Source organism: Wyeomyia smithii, chromosome 1 (genome assembly GCF_029784165.1).
Source record: "Wyeomyia smithii strain HCP4-BCI-WySm-NY-G18 chromosome 1, ASM2978416v1, whole genome shotgun sequence".
Taxonomy (NCBI): domain Eukaryota; kingdom Metazoa; phylum Arthropoda; class Insecta; order Diptera; family Culicidae; genus Wyeomyia; species Wyeomyia smithii.
In genome coordinates, this window is record NC_073694.1 from 86,595,651 (window position 1) to 86,611,345 (window position 15,695).

Sequence of the window (15,695 nt, forward strand, 5' to 3'; positions counted from 1 at the left end):
TTAAAAAAAAAATTCAACTCTTTTTTTTTTTAAATTGAAATTTAATGTTTATTTCCAATTTTTTTTGGTCAAAAAATTTTTTTTTGTACAGTGTATTTTTTTTATGATGCATTTTTGATTCGCTACAACTCATTCTCAGACAGTTTTTCTATGCAACCAACGGTTTCTGGGCTACAATACTTCGAATAAAACCTATGCCAAAAGGCATACGCCCGTTTAGAATGTAACTCATGGGTGAAAAAAATCTCCACCTGTGAAAAATTCTCAGTTGCTAAGCCAAATACGTGTGCAAAGTTTCATTCAAATCAAAAATGGTCGATTGAATTTTCGCGTATTTCCAGGCGATTTGAAATGATTTAGCTCTAGTGTCTATTGCACATGTTGCATACTGCGTGCGTCTATGTTTTCCTTGCGCTTACTAACAAACATTTCCACAGCAACATGCAACTAAGCAACCCAATTACGAAAAATGAAAAACATATAATTGAACTTAGTTTATTTCGATACAGCATAAGAGCTAGTTATGTTTGAAAACATGAGCCATTTAAAATCTACAACGGTTGTTGAGGACGTAAAATCTGACAAAGCGGATAGATCTGAAGATATTTTTAAATTTGACTCATCAGAAGATGAGGAAATCTCGACAATATTTGGATTCAAAGAGGAGGATGCCAGACAAAAACTCATCAGTTTCCCCAAGTCTATTCGTATTGTGATCAGTCCAGACCTTCAGGCCGAGATTGGCGTAGAAATCGGCCCAACTGTTAGCAGTGAACATCCGTGGAAGCAAATAAAAAAAGATGTTCTTGAAGACCATATCTCGGATGAAACAAAAGAACTACAGCTTTTGAAGGAAATGCTAAGAGAAATAGAATCTGGGAAACTCATTCTTTTAGGTTATTTACCCAAATTATCGAACGAAGAAGACATATTTGTTATTTTCATAGATGACCGTGAACTGAAAGAAGCTAGTGAAATCATTAGGCGCCTTGAGTTACTCGAACGATATAAGACACGCACTGTACTAAAAAAATGCTCCAATAGATGGAAGGACCATGGAAGTCATAACAAGGTAATTTGTTTTAGTGAATAATTTCATTCCTCAAGTATCTTGGTTTTTTGCTTAACGGCTTAACCGATTCGAACATTTGTAATTTGTGCTAATATGACTTATTTTTCAACTCGTTTCCTAAAGAAAAATTCACTTCCGAAGAAATACACATTGCAAATTTCTGCGCTGTTGATGCATTGACAAGAGGAAGGTTATTATAAATGATTTTATGGTGCAGTGCTATTTGAACGTATGTTGGATTTATGTAAAACTGCACGGACAAATTGTTATCATTTCCTCAAACTCAATGCATCTACACCAGTGGTGGGCACCATTCCGCTAATTCGCTAATTCGCTAACTAGCGACGCTAAAATTCAGTTAGCGATTTAGCGATTTCGCTAATTTTTTAACTGGTTAGCGAAACTGTTAGCGTCGCCAAAATTTTTGCCTTCGAAACGCTAATTGCTAATTCGCTAAATTTTGTAGAGAAGCGACAATAGAAATATTTAGAAAAACTGTGAATCGCTGGTAGCGTAATTGCGTAAATTGCTTCGAAAGATGAGCATACTTTACTGTGAAAGTTACTTTTGTCAGTTTTTTTTACCCTAGAATGGAGTTCCAGTTATCGTACAAGCCACAGGAGCATTTTGAAGAACAAGCACAAGGTCTAGATTGAATTTTCGGCACACCAAGAACTTTGGTAAATTGCAATGCGCTTGAAATTATGACAACTTTGGTTCTACTTTTTCGATTCAGATAATAATTGAATTTTTATGAATTGATTTTGCTCAAGGTTTTTAAATTGTAAAAGCAAAAATAAAACAGGAGGATACGTAACACATAAAAACGCGAAATCCATATAAACAAATAAGAGTTATACCTAATTACCTAATTGATTAGTCTTGTACGCCGCCGCCGTCAATGATTTCGAGTCAGCGTGTCGCCAAGGATATTTTTTACGCACCTATAATGATTTCGAATACTGTTTTTTTATTCATGTCAATTTTCCTGGTGGTTTGCAAAAATTTCCGAGCAAAAATTTACAATAATACTTATATTAGTATGGCAGTTTCTACTACATATTTTTATGGTATTGCTTGAAAAAAAAACCGAATTAATCCACCTAGCGGTGAGACCCAGCCTTTCTCATTCAAACTTATTATATGTTAAAATAGATTTACACGATTTAAGAGAAAAAACACTCCTTGAAAATTTCTGCTGGTTTCATTTTTCACTCTAAATAAGGAATTTCGGATAGCCAACAGCACAACTTTACCGAACATTCAAAACCTAACATTCACACACATGAGGGCATACATTTAAATATACATATGCAAATATCATGAAATAAATATGTTTCAAATACATCACGCGAAAAATCCAGATGACTACTTCTGGTTGCCGGAATACATCCTAAAATGGCCAAATTTCCGGGCTTTTCAATGGCGAAGATGCCGACTTTCAGTTTCTGGAAAACAACTTAAGATGACCAAGTATCAACTGTTATGAGTATTGCGGAAGCGTTACATCCAGAGGCCAGAAATCATTTTAAGACGCCATTTTAAATTTTTAGATACATAGTAGCTTCCGGTTTCTGGAAAACATCCTTAAATTGTCAAATACAATACAATGAAAGTACATCTACTCTTTGGGTACTAGAATATTGATGTTATATATAACCCTTTCCGACCGGGCCCATATGAATGCGTAGATAGAAGGTAACTTATACTTAACCTTCTCTTTCGCTTTTTGAAAGTCTTATTCATTGTTTTTTTGCTCACAACGCTAGTGTCAACATCGCAGCTGCTACGAAAAATAAGAAACCGAAGCAAGCAAGTGTTTTTATGTAGGAATTACTTTGATTTAAGTGTTGTTATCCGTCATTTTTCACCTACACAATTGTGAGGGATCGGTCGGAGAGGGATAAAGTAATAATTTAGGTATAGTATGTGAAATTTGACTTAATATTTGTGCTAAAGAAAAAGTGAAATGATAGAAATGACTTTTAATTTCAACTTCAATCCCGAGCAAGGCCGCAAGCATTGAAATAGTACAATATCAAATTTAAATGATGTGGAGGCCACATATTTTGATCGTAGCTATAGTTTTAGACAGTCTCCGGGTTGCGTTTCTTTCTTTGACTTTCAAACCACATGTTTAAACACTATGAAGGTCATTGTTTAAGGGTTTTAAAGCCCATTAATTTGAATTCAACTATGTTCATAGCTTCTGAGATATAGAAGCGATTTTCACATTTTGCCGCAGTGCCAAAACTAAAAGTTGGATTACGGCAAATATACCCTTCATTTGACATCAAGATAGGAAGAATCGGTCAGACCATCTCTGAGAAAAGTGAGTGCGAAAAAAAAGGTGCACATACACACGTACACACCCACACCCACACACACATACATGCATACATGCAGAAAATGCTCGATTCGTCGAACTGAGTCGAGTAGTATATGACATTCGGCCATTTGGATCACTTTTATACCTTTTAATTAGCCAGTGATCGTTAGGAGAAAGTCAATATGTTTACTTTCATTATGTGATTTCACATTTTTACTGACAACGGACAAAGTTACAATCCGATTACAATGAAAGTCAATAGCAACCTATGGGACAACTAGACCTTTCATTTGACACTAATTTTGTGTAAATCGGTTCAGCCATCTCTGAGAAAAATGAGTGAGTTTAAACATCCTCAGGATAACTTTTCTTTACATAACTTTTGAACCATATGTTCAATCATTACGAAATTTAAAAGTTAAGGGTTTTGGAGACACCCCGATTATTTGAAACCAGTTTTATTGAAATCGGTTGTGTGGTTTCTGGGATATTGATGTTTCGTGATTTTTACATTTTGATACATAACCTCTAAACTAAAAATCCGATTACAATGAAATTCAATAGAAATCTACGGCGCAACTAGACCTTTCATTTGCAATTGATTTCATGAAAGCCATCTTTGAGAAAAGTGAGTGAGAAAAAAAAGTTGCACATACACACACACACATACATACATGAAGACAAAAAGTGATTTTAAAAAAATCGGTCATCTTAGTTTTCTTTTCAAAATAAGTTTTAAGATAGACAATTAAGTTGCTTTAAACTCTCCTTTTCCGTGTACGAATAGGTTTTCCCCTCAAATTAATAGAATTTACCATTAGTAAAACTTGCCATCATTTGTTGGCTTATTTTGAATGGCCTCAACCTCATGATATTGAGAATTTCCAGCCAGCATCGAAAGGTTTTGTAACTGTGCAGTCCCGTTGCATTTATGCACTTTTTCAGGTCCTACTCAATTAAATTATTAAATTAAACAATCACTGCAAGTTTTGGCAAACGAGTTGCCATCTCTTTCTCTCACGCACACACATACTTACACACACATACTTACTTGTTTATATCGTTACCATACCACTTATATCGTTATCAAATATATAATTTCAATGTACCTATCGTCTCCATATATGGGAAAAAATGGTCAAAACATTGAAAAAATTTCAAACTCATTTTATTCAAGTTATCCCCGATAGAATATTTTTAAACCACTTTCATTTGAAAGCTTAGAGCCTGAACTAACTTTTGGTGAAAAAATATCCGAGGTGCATTGAAGTTGCATAATATTCCAATTCTGACACGGCGTGCAGTGTTAACACATCTATAAATAACAAACACCAGCATTTAGATTTAAAAACTGCTTTATTGATCAAGGAAGGCCAAGAAAAATTCGAGGCTCGGTTAAGAAAAAATGGGAAATATTGTTGTGGGCGAGTAGTCAAATTGACGCAGACTATCTTTCCAGGGTTAAAATCGTTAACTGGATACAGAGTGATGAAAAGTATTGATAAACTGGGAATGTCCATACCTCTAAAATTTCCGAAAGTCGATTTTTTTTCGATATTCCATGCGTTTTTTACACATTTGGCATCGACAAATCTCCGAAAGTTGATTTTTTCGATTTTTTTCATACATTTTTTACACATTTGGCATCGACAGTTTCATGTACTTTCATGTTTCTTCATAAGTCGAACAAGTGAAACTTTGGCCGCTTTGAGGCATGTGTTCCCAAAGTCCGATTCAGCTGAAATTTTGAATGGGTACTCTTTTCGAGAAGACGAAACTTTTGTGCCCTACTCCTGAGCGAAATTCTAAATTCAAGTTTTCTCGTATTGGTGCCAAGCTCAAAAAATTTCAAGTCGATTTTTTACAGGAATTTTTTTTTCGAGGTAACACTGGACCTAGACCGCGTTGAGGCACGTGTTCCCAAGGTCCGATTGAGCTAAAATGTTTCATGGAGGCTTTTATCGAGATGACGAAACTTTTGAGCACGACTTTTAAGCGAAAATCGAAGGTCATTTTTTTTTCATAGAACTCATTCAGAACAAAAGTTACGAAGTAGTGTGAAGTCGAGAATAATTTTGTAGTAAAAGAAGAGACAATGCGCTTTGCGCTACAAGTCTCGTTTCTCATTCAGTCGTTTTGTGCTGTGCGCCACATGCGAGCGAGAGAACTTGCAATACGTACGAGCCATGTCTCGTCGCATGGGATTTCTTTTGCCACGTACACGAAGATATCTCGTCTCTCATCGCAACGAGCGCGGTGCATGGGTGTCGCGTACACGAGACAGCTCGCGCGCAAATTCTCGTGAACTCGTCTCGCGAGCTAGTCTCACATATTGCTTTGCGCTGATGGTGCAAGAAAGAAATTGATTTTGCCCAGATGGATGAAGGCAGGAGATTTTATGTGATTTATTATTTACGGTGTTCTAGGAGCTTGCGTCAGAGCACCGTTTGAATAATGAATGGTGTGTAAACTAATTCATTTGTTTATTAATTAATATGATGATTAATCCGACTTTTGATTACAATAATACTGCTAGCGAAGCGTCCCAACATCCCTGCTTGGAGCACGCGTCGATTGCATGAATTAAAACGGCTTCGAAACAATGCCCAGCGTAAATTTCGCCGTTTGAAAACGCAGGTAGCGAGACATAATTTCAAAAGCACCAGCGACGAATACCGCCGTCTTAACAGAGAATTATACATATCCTACGTCTTACGTGTACAGACAGACCTTAGGAGAAACCCCAAAGGGTTTTGGAATTTTGTCAACTCCAAACGAAAATGTTCATCGGTGCCTGTAAATGTTCGCTTGGCTGACTTAGACGCGACTTCAGAATCGGAATCATGTGTGCTTTTTGCAACTTTTTTCGCATCAGTGTTTGTTGATAGAGTTGCCTCCGATGCCGAGGCGGATATTGCGGCGGCTGATGTTCCGGCCGATTTGATTGATTTGACAACATTTGAAATTACCACTGACTTGATAATGGATGCCGCAAAGAAACTTAAGCGATCTTATACTCCGGGGCCCGATGGTATCCCCGCTATAGTTATAAGCCGTTGTGCTAATGTTGTGCGCTAGTAAACCCACTTCGCTGCATTTTCAACAAGTCGATCGAGCAACGGAAATTCCCTGAGATATGGAAACAATCTTTTATGTTCCCAGTTCTAAAATCTGGTGATCGTCAAAATGTCAGAAGTTATCGAGGCATAACTAGTCTCTCAGCTGGTTCTAAGTTGTTCGAGATTATTGTTAGTAACGTAATGCTCCATTCCACTAAGAATTACATCTCTACCGCGCAACATGGTTTCATGCCGAACCGCTCAGTTCATAGTAACTTACTGGAATTTACTTCGATGTGCATTGCACATATCGAACAAAAAGCGCAAGTTGATGCCATCTACACTGATTTGAAGGCAGCTTTCGATCGTATTGACCATAACATACTTTTGCGTAAAATGTCACGGCTTCGAGCTTCGCGTTCACTTGTGGAATGGTTAAGTTCGTATTTATGTGGAAGGATACTGCGTGTGAAACTTCGTTCTTGTGTCTCGTCGCAATTCACTAATAAATCGGGAGTTCCGCAAGGTAGCAATTTGGGGCCTCTGCTTTTCGCTATATTCTTCAATGATGCAATACTACGGTTAGGTGTTGGCTGTAGGTTGGTAAATGCGGATGATCTAAAGCTATATCTGGTAGTTCGTACAATCGACGATTGTCGTCGTTTGCAACATTTGCTGAATATATTCGTCGAGTGGTGCCATAAGAACTGGCTGATAATTAGTATTGGAAAATGTGAGGTTATGACATTCCACCGCATTTTAAATCCGATCATATTAGAATACCGCATTGATGGACTTGAGCTGAGAAGAGTTGACCGTGTTTGCGTCCTTGGTATTCTGCTCGACGCTAAACTCACTTTCCACCTACATCATGCCATCTTAATTTCAAAAGCGAGTCAACAGCTGGGATTCATTGCAAAAATCGGCCGTGACTTCAAAGACCCTCACTGCTTCAAAGCCTTATACTGCTCTCTAGTACGACCACTTCTTGAAAATTGTAGCTCGATCTGGTACCCTCATCAGTTAACTTGGTGTCTACGGATCGAACGTGTTCAGAAGAGATTTGTCCGACTGGCATTACGTGACCTTCCCTGGCGTGATCCGGAAAATCTTCCTCCGTATCCTGACCGCTGTCGATTACTTGGCCTCGACACGCTCGAACGTCGTCGCAAAATCCAGCAAGCTGCATCTGTTGCCAAAATATTGAATGGCGAAAAAGATTCGCCAACACTATTGTTCCAGCTAGACTTCCGTGCTTCTCAACGTTCCTTACGTTCAACTGGCCTACTACAAACCACATTCCATCGGACGTCGTTTGGATTTAACGAGCCTATAACCGCTGCAATCAGGACAAGCAAGTTTGTGAATAAGCTGAAAATTTCGAATATTTTGTAAACTTGACGTTTTTTTTTTTTTTATTAAGACTACATGAATAAAATTAAAATTAAAATTAAAATTAAAATTAAAATTAAAATTAAAATTAAAATTAAAATCAAAATTAAAAATTAAAATAATGAAGAACGTTTCGTTACCATATTTATTTATTTATTTTCAAACGGTATAAAAATGCATAGTATTTTTTACTGAAACAAATATATTAGACGTAGAGTGTTATGTTAGTTAACGTGGAGATGCTGTGAGTTTCTGTTGTCGTTTAAGATGTCATTGACTATTGTGTGAATTTTTGTAATTATCTAAGTAATATAGTTTTATGAAATTTTCCAACTAATGCCCAGAAAGGTATGAGGGCGTATGTATTGAATGTATTGAAGACACAAATCTTTAAGTAACTGTGGGAGACGGGTTGCTTGAATCATGTCGCTGATATATGAGCCGTTGCGGAACAGAGTGGTCTATGTGCCATCAAGAAAATTGTTCAGGAGAAGCAAATTTCGAAAAATCTCTGAATAAAATTCTATTCAACGGATTCTTTCAAACAAAATATTCCAATATAAAGGTTATGAAGTGGTTTAACATGGAGATACATAAAATTAACAGTTTCTTTGCGAAATCGGTGATTTTATCTCACTAATGTACATAGACCACTCTGACTTCATATTTATATTTAATGGAATCCTCGAATCGTTTCGAAACAGAGTGGTCTATGTACACAAACCTGGTAAATGACAAAGAAAATGACGGTAACTCGTATAAAATGGCTAGTGTCACATGTTATATGGTACATATAGCATGTCACATGTAAGATGTCACGTGTAACATTACATATAACACAACATGTTACATATTACATAATATTTTACGTGTTACATTTTTCGTGTTACATTACGTGTAACATGTTACATATTACGTGTGACATGTACAGAACAAGTGACATGTTACTTATCACATGTAATATGCTACATGTTACGTGTTACATGATAGTATTACACCGATTTATGTACATAGACCACTCTGTTCCGAAACAGAATGGTCATTCTTTTCATCAGCTTTTAAGTTCGATTTTTCGAAATTTTCCTAATCTCCTAACTTCAGTTTCTTGAGTAGATGCGGTTTATACAAAAAACTCATTTTCGAAAAAAATGGTCTTTAGACCACTCTGTTCCGCAACGGCTCACATGATGCTTTCGATACCACAGACGAAAATGCAATCCACTGCTACGATATTATATTATCTAGTAAATATACGTTTTCTAATGTGCAACAGGGGACATTCTGGGGTTGTTCTGACACGATATCGATCATAGGCAACTTCTACTAGTTTGAAAAGCCTCGAAATTAAAAAAAAACGACAATCACCAAAATAAATGAAAAATGTTATTTTGGAGCATAAAAGTTGTAGTAAAGCGGGCAATGTATGCAGTTTGCGAGGATGCGAAAATGAACGGGAATAGAAGGTGTGACTTTTAGGCTTAGAAAAATTTTTCCCTCGTCCAGACGGGACACGAACCCGCAATCTCCGTTGTCTCCGGCAAGGTGTTTTGGCCAACTAAACTACTGGGAAAGGTATAAATAGATCTAAACCAAAGTCGAATCACCCTCTACTATTGTGTTCCCGTATCTCAGCACGCCAACGATGAACTGCACACACTGCCCGGTGGGAGTTTATTTTTTATAACTGAGAGAGTGATCTCTTCACGCACACAGTGTATAATGACTTATTATATCTACAGCGGCGCAAGCGATGAGACACCTCAGTCGGTGGCTAGACTCCGAACGCGTATCACGGAAGAGCTCCGTTGGCTAGATTTACTTTACGAACTAATTTCATTTTTGTCATATGACTTACATTTTAAGTTTTAGTAAAGCGGGCAATGTATGCAGTTTGCGAGGATGCGAAAATGAACGGGAATAGAAGGTGTGACTTTTAGGCTTAGAAAAAATTTTCCCTCGTCCAGACGGGACACGAACCCGCAATCTCCGTTGTCTCCGGCAAGGTGTTTTGGGCTTAGAAAATTTTTTTCTAAGCCTAAAAGTCACACCTTCTATTCCCGTTCATTTTCGCTCCCTCCCAAACTGCATACATTGCCCGCTTTACTAAAACTTAAAATGTAAGTCATATGACAAAAATGAAATTAGTTCGTAAAGCATAAAAGTTGTTCGGTAAAAATTGATTTAAACAAATTTAGAGTTCAGATCAGTACTTGGGCGATGTAGATTTTGATTCTAGGATAGTTTTAGCATTGAGTCAATAAAAAAATGACAAAAAATTTTTTTTTGGTGGATATTACACCTTAATGCTCAGACATACTCGATATTATTTTGCTTAGTGAAATATATTAAAACCTTTTTTTTCACAATATATTTTTTGACACGGCACAATACATACTAAAACCTTGCCAAAACCGGTTTCGTAGAATCACCATTTTGAGCTCAGTTTTTGTCCGATTTAAGTTCTGTTTTTTTAAAGATGGGTAAGAAGGTGCTAATATGTGGACATTAGGGCGCCAATCATCGTATGGAAAAAAAGTGACCAGTAAATTTCAAAAAAAAAAAGAAAACACTATACAAAATGTTCACCGGCTCGAAAAAACACCCTGTGCAAAATTTCAGCTCAATCGGACTTAAAATGAGGTGGCGCAAAGCGATTGAAGTTTGGCTTTTTTGAAAACTGAAAAATCACCCAAGGGGGGTACGTGAAATTTCGGTTTTCGAAAATTTTTTTTTGATGCCAAATGACTTAAAAACCCATGAAACGTCGAGAATTGGTGTCATCTGAAAAATTTTTTTTTGCAAAAATTTACTCTCTGGGACTTAGTCGTTTTTTCAATTGTGGAAGGCGGAGTTCAAAATGTTTAGAAATTATCTTTTGAAATTGATCACTAGTCTCTCGAAATAGCTTGTATGATGATATACACTATAACTAGCATCGAATACTTTATGTTTCATTAGGGTGGTTCATTTATTCGACATAGGGTGGTTCATAATATTGTGTGCAAATGAGAATAAAATGAAAAAATCATTTTTCACAGAATACCAATAGAAAAATTCCTGAAAATATAATATTTGTTTTATCATTGTCGTTAGGGTGGCAATGTTGAATTGGAAAAATTATAAGTAAAATGGCAAAATATTACAAAACAAATTTATAAAATGTATCAAACTACTATGCAAAAAAAAAAATATCTCAACCAAAATTAAGATTGTGTCTCGTGGAAAATGTTGAATGCTTTCATGTCATTTGCAAAATCACACACGGGAGGTATATTGAGTTTTAATATTTGAAAAATGTTTTCGATTTCAAGTGTCTTAAACTTTTAAATGAAACGGCGGAAACTGATGGAACATGTTATATTACTTTGTGTGAAAAATCTACTCTCTAAGACACTTGCACTCGTCTTTCGAATGTTGTACCAGACAATTTTTTCGTTTTATTTACCACAATAATGTCCTTTACCAACACTTGATTGAACACACAGTGCTCTGGCTTATATAATCGGACAAAAGACTGTATCGATGTTATTCAGTGATAATGAGAGTATAGGGATCTCAATCACTTTTGCACAGGGTGTTTTTTCGAGCTGGTGAACATTTTGTGTAGGTTTTTTTTTGAAATTCGAGATGACTATTTTGGCTGGCACCCTAGTGGACATACTCTTCGAATTTTGATATTCGATCCTAAAACAAAATGGCGTCGAAAAAACATAGAAAACTTCCGATTTCTCAAAAATTCAAAATGGCGCCATTGTCGCCCCTTAAGTTGAAATATGTTCAAACTCGGAGGAGTTTATTGTCGCATCAATCTTTATCAAAAAATCATACATGGAAGCCAGAGAAAACAATTGTTGCACTGTGTTTTAGTAGATTTTCATTACTGAAACTCTTCTAGAAACTTTCTCTTCTATTTTTTCGATTGGTGTTGCAAAGTATTTCCAGAAAGTTGTTCTTTATAAGTAATTTACAATTTATTCTTAAATCAAAATCGAAAATAGGAGTGAACATTTATATGATACGTTTCGTTTCTTTCAGGTGCAATATTTCATACCGATCAAACGCAAAAATGTTGTCAATTTGGAAACTCAAAGCATATTTCCAGTCAGACGATGTAGTTACGATTTCAGTCATCGTTTTGTTAATGATGCAAGAGATGGATATATTGAACTAGTTCCAGGCGTCGCACACTTTGCAAATGTCAATCGTATGCAGGTGGATTTTGGTGTACAAACAAACTCTCTAAAACTACACCGTGCCCAACAAACTAATCCAACTTTTCCAACGAATGCATGGTCTCAATACTTGTATGAGATAACTGAAGAAGAAAAACAAACTACAAACAAGCCTACTGAATGTTTAAAGGATGGAAATCATACATCAGAAACCAATAGCTACGTTCAGGAATTACTTAACACGCTGGCGTTCAACAAGATTGATATGTACAATAACGATTATCCTTTGATTTCCAGAAAAAAAGTTCATAGGTATCATACACCAATTATGGAAGAATATTTATACTTCACTGATCGCGAAAAGTGTAAAAATCGATGCGTCTCTGCATTAGATTGGCATCCGCAAATAGGCGGTATTTTTGTTGCAGCTTACAATTTCAAAACTATTTGCACTACAGAAGCTTTTGAAGAACAAAACGCAACCGATGTTGTTAACAAAGTTGTTTTTCAGAAAGGACCGGTCTTACTGTGGAGTTTCGATGACACACTTGCACAAAAACTTGAACTTAGATCCAGTCGCGAAGTTACGGCGCTGTCATTTTGTCCTTATGACGCAAATTTACTTTTAGGAGGTCTGACGAATGGTCAAGTGATCATTTGGGATCTGGAAGGTCATTTGGAACGCATTGAAAGAGTGGAGAATAATTCACTTCAGCAAATAGGCAATCGTAAAATAATTAGAAAGCAAATGGGTTGGTGTGCGTTCGAAGCAATGGATCGTACCGTTGAACCTGTCGCTACCAGTGCACTGGATAAGTCGCCACGCAGACAAATTTTGGTAATAAAGTGGTTACCACGAAACTATTATTGTGCAACAACCGGTCAAATTCGGATTCATGCTGAAAAGTTACACCGATTTGTATTAACAGCATCTATTGATGGTTCTATTTGTTTCTGGGATTTAGATTTTACAGTTCCGTCCATTAGAAAAGCTGCACAGAGTACCAAAACTGTTAACACAGGTGAATATTCACCTTACCAATGTTTAGATAACGTGTTTTATCCCATATTTCGCATCAAATGCGAAACTTCCATTTCATCATTGTCTATTGATGAAGCATTTTACAAATTTATTGCAAACGATTGTAAACGAGATGCAATATGTACTAAAATTAAACATCGCGCTGAACAAATACAAGTCGAATATCGAATGCAGGTGATAATAGGTACTGTAGCAGGAGATATTGTTCATGGAAACTGGGAAGGACACGACTTCGATCAGGGAGCCACTACCAATGAGGAGAATCTGAAGTCCAAGAAAAAATTTGCGGCCATTCATGATGGCCCGGTATTGGCAATTGAAAGGAATCCATTCTGTTGGGAAATCTTCTTAAGCATTGGTGGCTACGTCTTAGCAATATGGAGTGAAACTTGTCAGAGTTCTGCAATATTCTGGAGGAAACGGAAATCTCGTGTATTAGGCGGAAGATGGAGTCTGGATCGACCATCAGTTTTTTTCATTATTGATAGTAATGGGGATTTAGAAGTCTGGGATACTATTAGTAAGTATCAATTCCATCAGACAATAATGACAATCATAACCGGATTTTTTTTTAGTTCGAATTGACGTTCCTTGCATGAGTATTAGTGTAGGTGGCCATATCCTAAGTTATTTGTTACAGCACAAGTTGCCCTTTGCGAAGCAATATTTAGCAATAGCTGACTACAACAGTAACATTCGAATATTTATTATTCCTCCCATCTTTTGTGAACAAGTTTCAAATGAGAAAGCAGTAAGGAATATTTGTTATTTGATGTTTGGCTCTCTATTTGTATATTGTACATCATTTTATTCAAATCAAATACCCTCTGTCAGCATTGAAATCATTGCAAATGAGGAACCAAACACCATGCTATCATATAAAGTAAATATTCTTATTTCTAGAAATTTCTGAAAACCATTCAACATGAACTGTCGCGGAAAAAATCACAAGAAAATTGGATTCAGACCTTCTATGAAGCGCATAAAGAAATTATCGAAGGTCAGGTTAGAGCTAAACTAGCGGCTAAAGAACTAGCTGAACGTTTGGAAATTGAACAAAAAGAGCACGCTGAGTTTTTGAAGCGTCGAGCTGTAGAAGAAGCTAAAAAGAAAGCGAAGCAAGATGCTGAAAAACGTGTTGACCTTGCCAAGCGCTTAGAAGTTAAATGGAGACAAAAATGTTACAAGCGATTATTACACAGTATGATGATGAGGAGAAATATTAGTCCAGGTCAGTTAGCAAAGCAAATGCAACCCGAAAAACAAAAAAGAAAGTATGATGATGAAAAACGCATCGCGATTGCAAAGAATTTAACAGGAATTGAAGCAGACTACAATGATATCAAATCTCTGCTACTGCCTATTGACAAGATAACAATAAAAAAAAGTGAGATATTGAATCAGCTGATTGATAAATTCAAAGGCGAAATGATCAACTATTCTCGCATCGAAGCAGAGGCCAAAATTGTATTAAATTGTTTTAATTTGCCCAAAGTTGCTAATTTTACCGAGGTCTTCGTGAAAGGAAATCAACGCAGAGAACTAATTAACCAGGAGTTGGGGGCAAATTTAGAGCACTTGGAAAGTTACAAAAAAAAAAAAAATCGTAAACTGACAACAGAAGAAGCTCGCGAAGATATAGATAGTAGAACTAGCAATATGAGTCCCGAAGCGTTACAACGGGCACGATGTGTCACTTTTATTGATAATGCAGGTGAAATGTTGCATGATCACATAAAAAACGAGCGTGAAGTTGACTCCCTTCATAAAAATACACCTGTTCAGGAGGAATAAATGTTTTACGATTATTTTGTTATTTGTTATTTATTTGTCACCATTTTTTGGTACAAAAAAAGTAAAATGACGGACATTATAATCGAGGCTTGAGCTGGTTTGGTGAGGAAACATTCATAAATGACGTAGCATTCGTAGGGGGGAGGAGGGGGTTTGCAATTTCGTGACGAAATGTGACGAGGGGGAAGGTAGGTCAAGCCAAGCTACGTAGAAAATATGAAACTAAGAAAAAGACTAAGACTAAGAAAATGGATTTGTTCTAATTGTTTTTTTTAGGACTGTTTTGTCTGTTTAGGGTCGTTTTTAAAGCTCTCTTGTCTTTTCTTGTTCATTTATGATACAATGTTTGTTTTTGATAGTAAAATTTGCCAAGAAAAAACTTCTATGGAAGGGGGGGGGGGTTTGATAAAGCTGCGTTATTATCGTGAGGGGGCTACGATAGAGGAGGAGGGGGTCAAAAAACTTGAAAAAAAAGCTACGTCATTTATGCATGCTCCCTGAGCATAACAATAAATAATTTTTTCCTTATTAGAGAGGCTTTCACTGCCGCTTCAAGCAAAACTGTCCCAGCGTTCATAAGGTTTGCATAGAATATGTGACAGTTATGCTTAGAGCGGCAGTTCAGTTCTCAGGTGGTTCGCCTCTAAGGGAAAAGATATTAGAAAATTTTAGTGCATAGGTTTTAGATTTCATTGTAAAGTCATACTTGTTTCAGAAAGGAAACTTGTCAGAGTTCTGCAATATTCAATTTTTATGGAATTCACGTGACTGTTTTTCATTAATTCAGCAGAAAGCTCACTTTCTTCCGGGATAAGCTAAAATATACCATATGACC

The 15,695-nt window shown here is 36.5% G+C and overlaps 1 protein-coding gene across 1 annotated transcript; it reads left to right on the forward strand.

Moving 5' to 3' along the window:
* The first annotated feature begins 476 nt into the window (after positions 1-476).
* On the forward strand, positions 477-14,860 carry LOC129725954 (dynein axonemal intermediate chain 3). The gene is made up of 4 exons (XM_055682421.1): positions 477-1,072; positions 11,888-13,586; positions 13,642-13,817; positions 13,970-14,860. Exons 1-4 carry the CDS (start codon positions 524-526, stop codon positions 14,858-14,860), a joined length of 3,315 nt encoding a protein of 1,104 aa, XP_055538396.1. The 5' UTR covers positions 477-523.
* Positions 14,861-15,695: the final 835 nt, after the last annotated feature.

What these genes read in the sequence shown, in the direction of transcription:
- LOC129725954 (XM_055682421.1), top strand. Translation starts at nt 524, where the DNA reads ATGTTTGAAAACATGAGCCATTTAAAATCTACAACGGTTGTTGAGGAC. An exon ending in AGAAGTCTGGGATACTATTA is followed by an intron (nt 13,587 to 13,641) that starts GTAAGTATCAAT and finishes ATTTTTTTTTAG; the next exon opens with TTCGAATTGACGTTCCTTGC. An exon ending in AAGTTTCAAATGAGAAAGCA is followed by an intron (nt 13,818 to 13,969) that starts GTAAGGAATATT and finishes TCTTATTTCTAG; the next exon opens with AAATTTCTGAAAACCATTCA.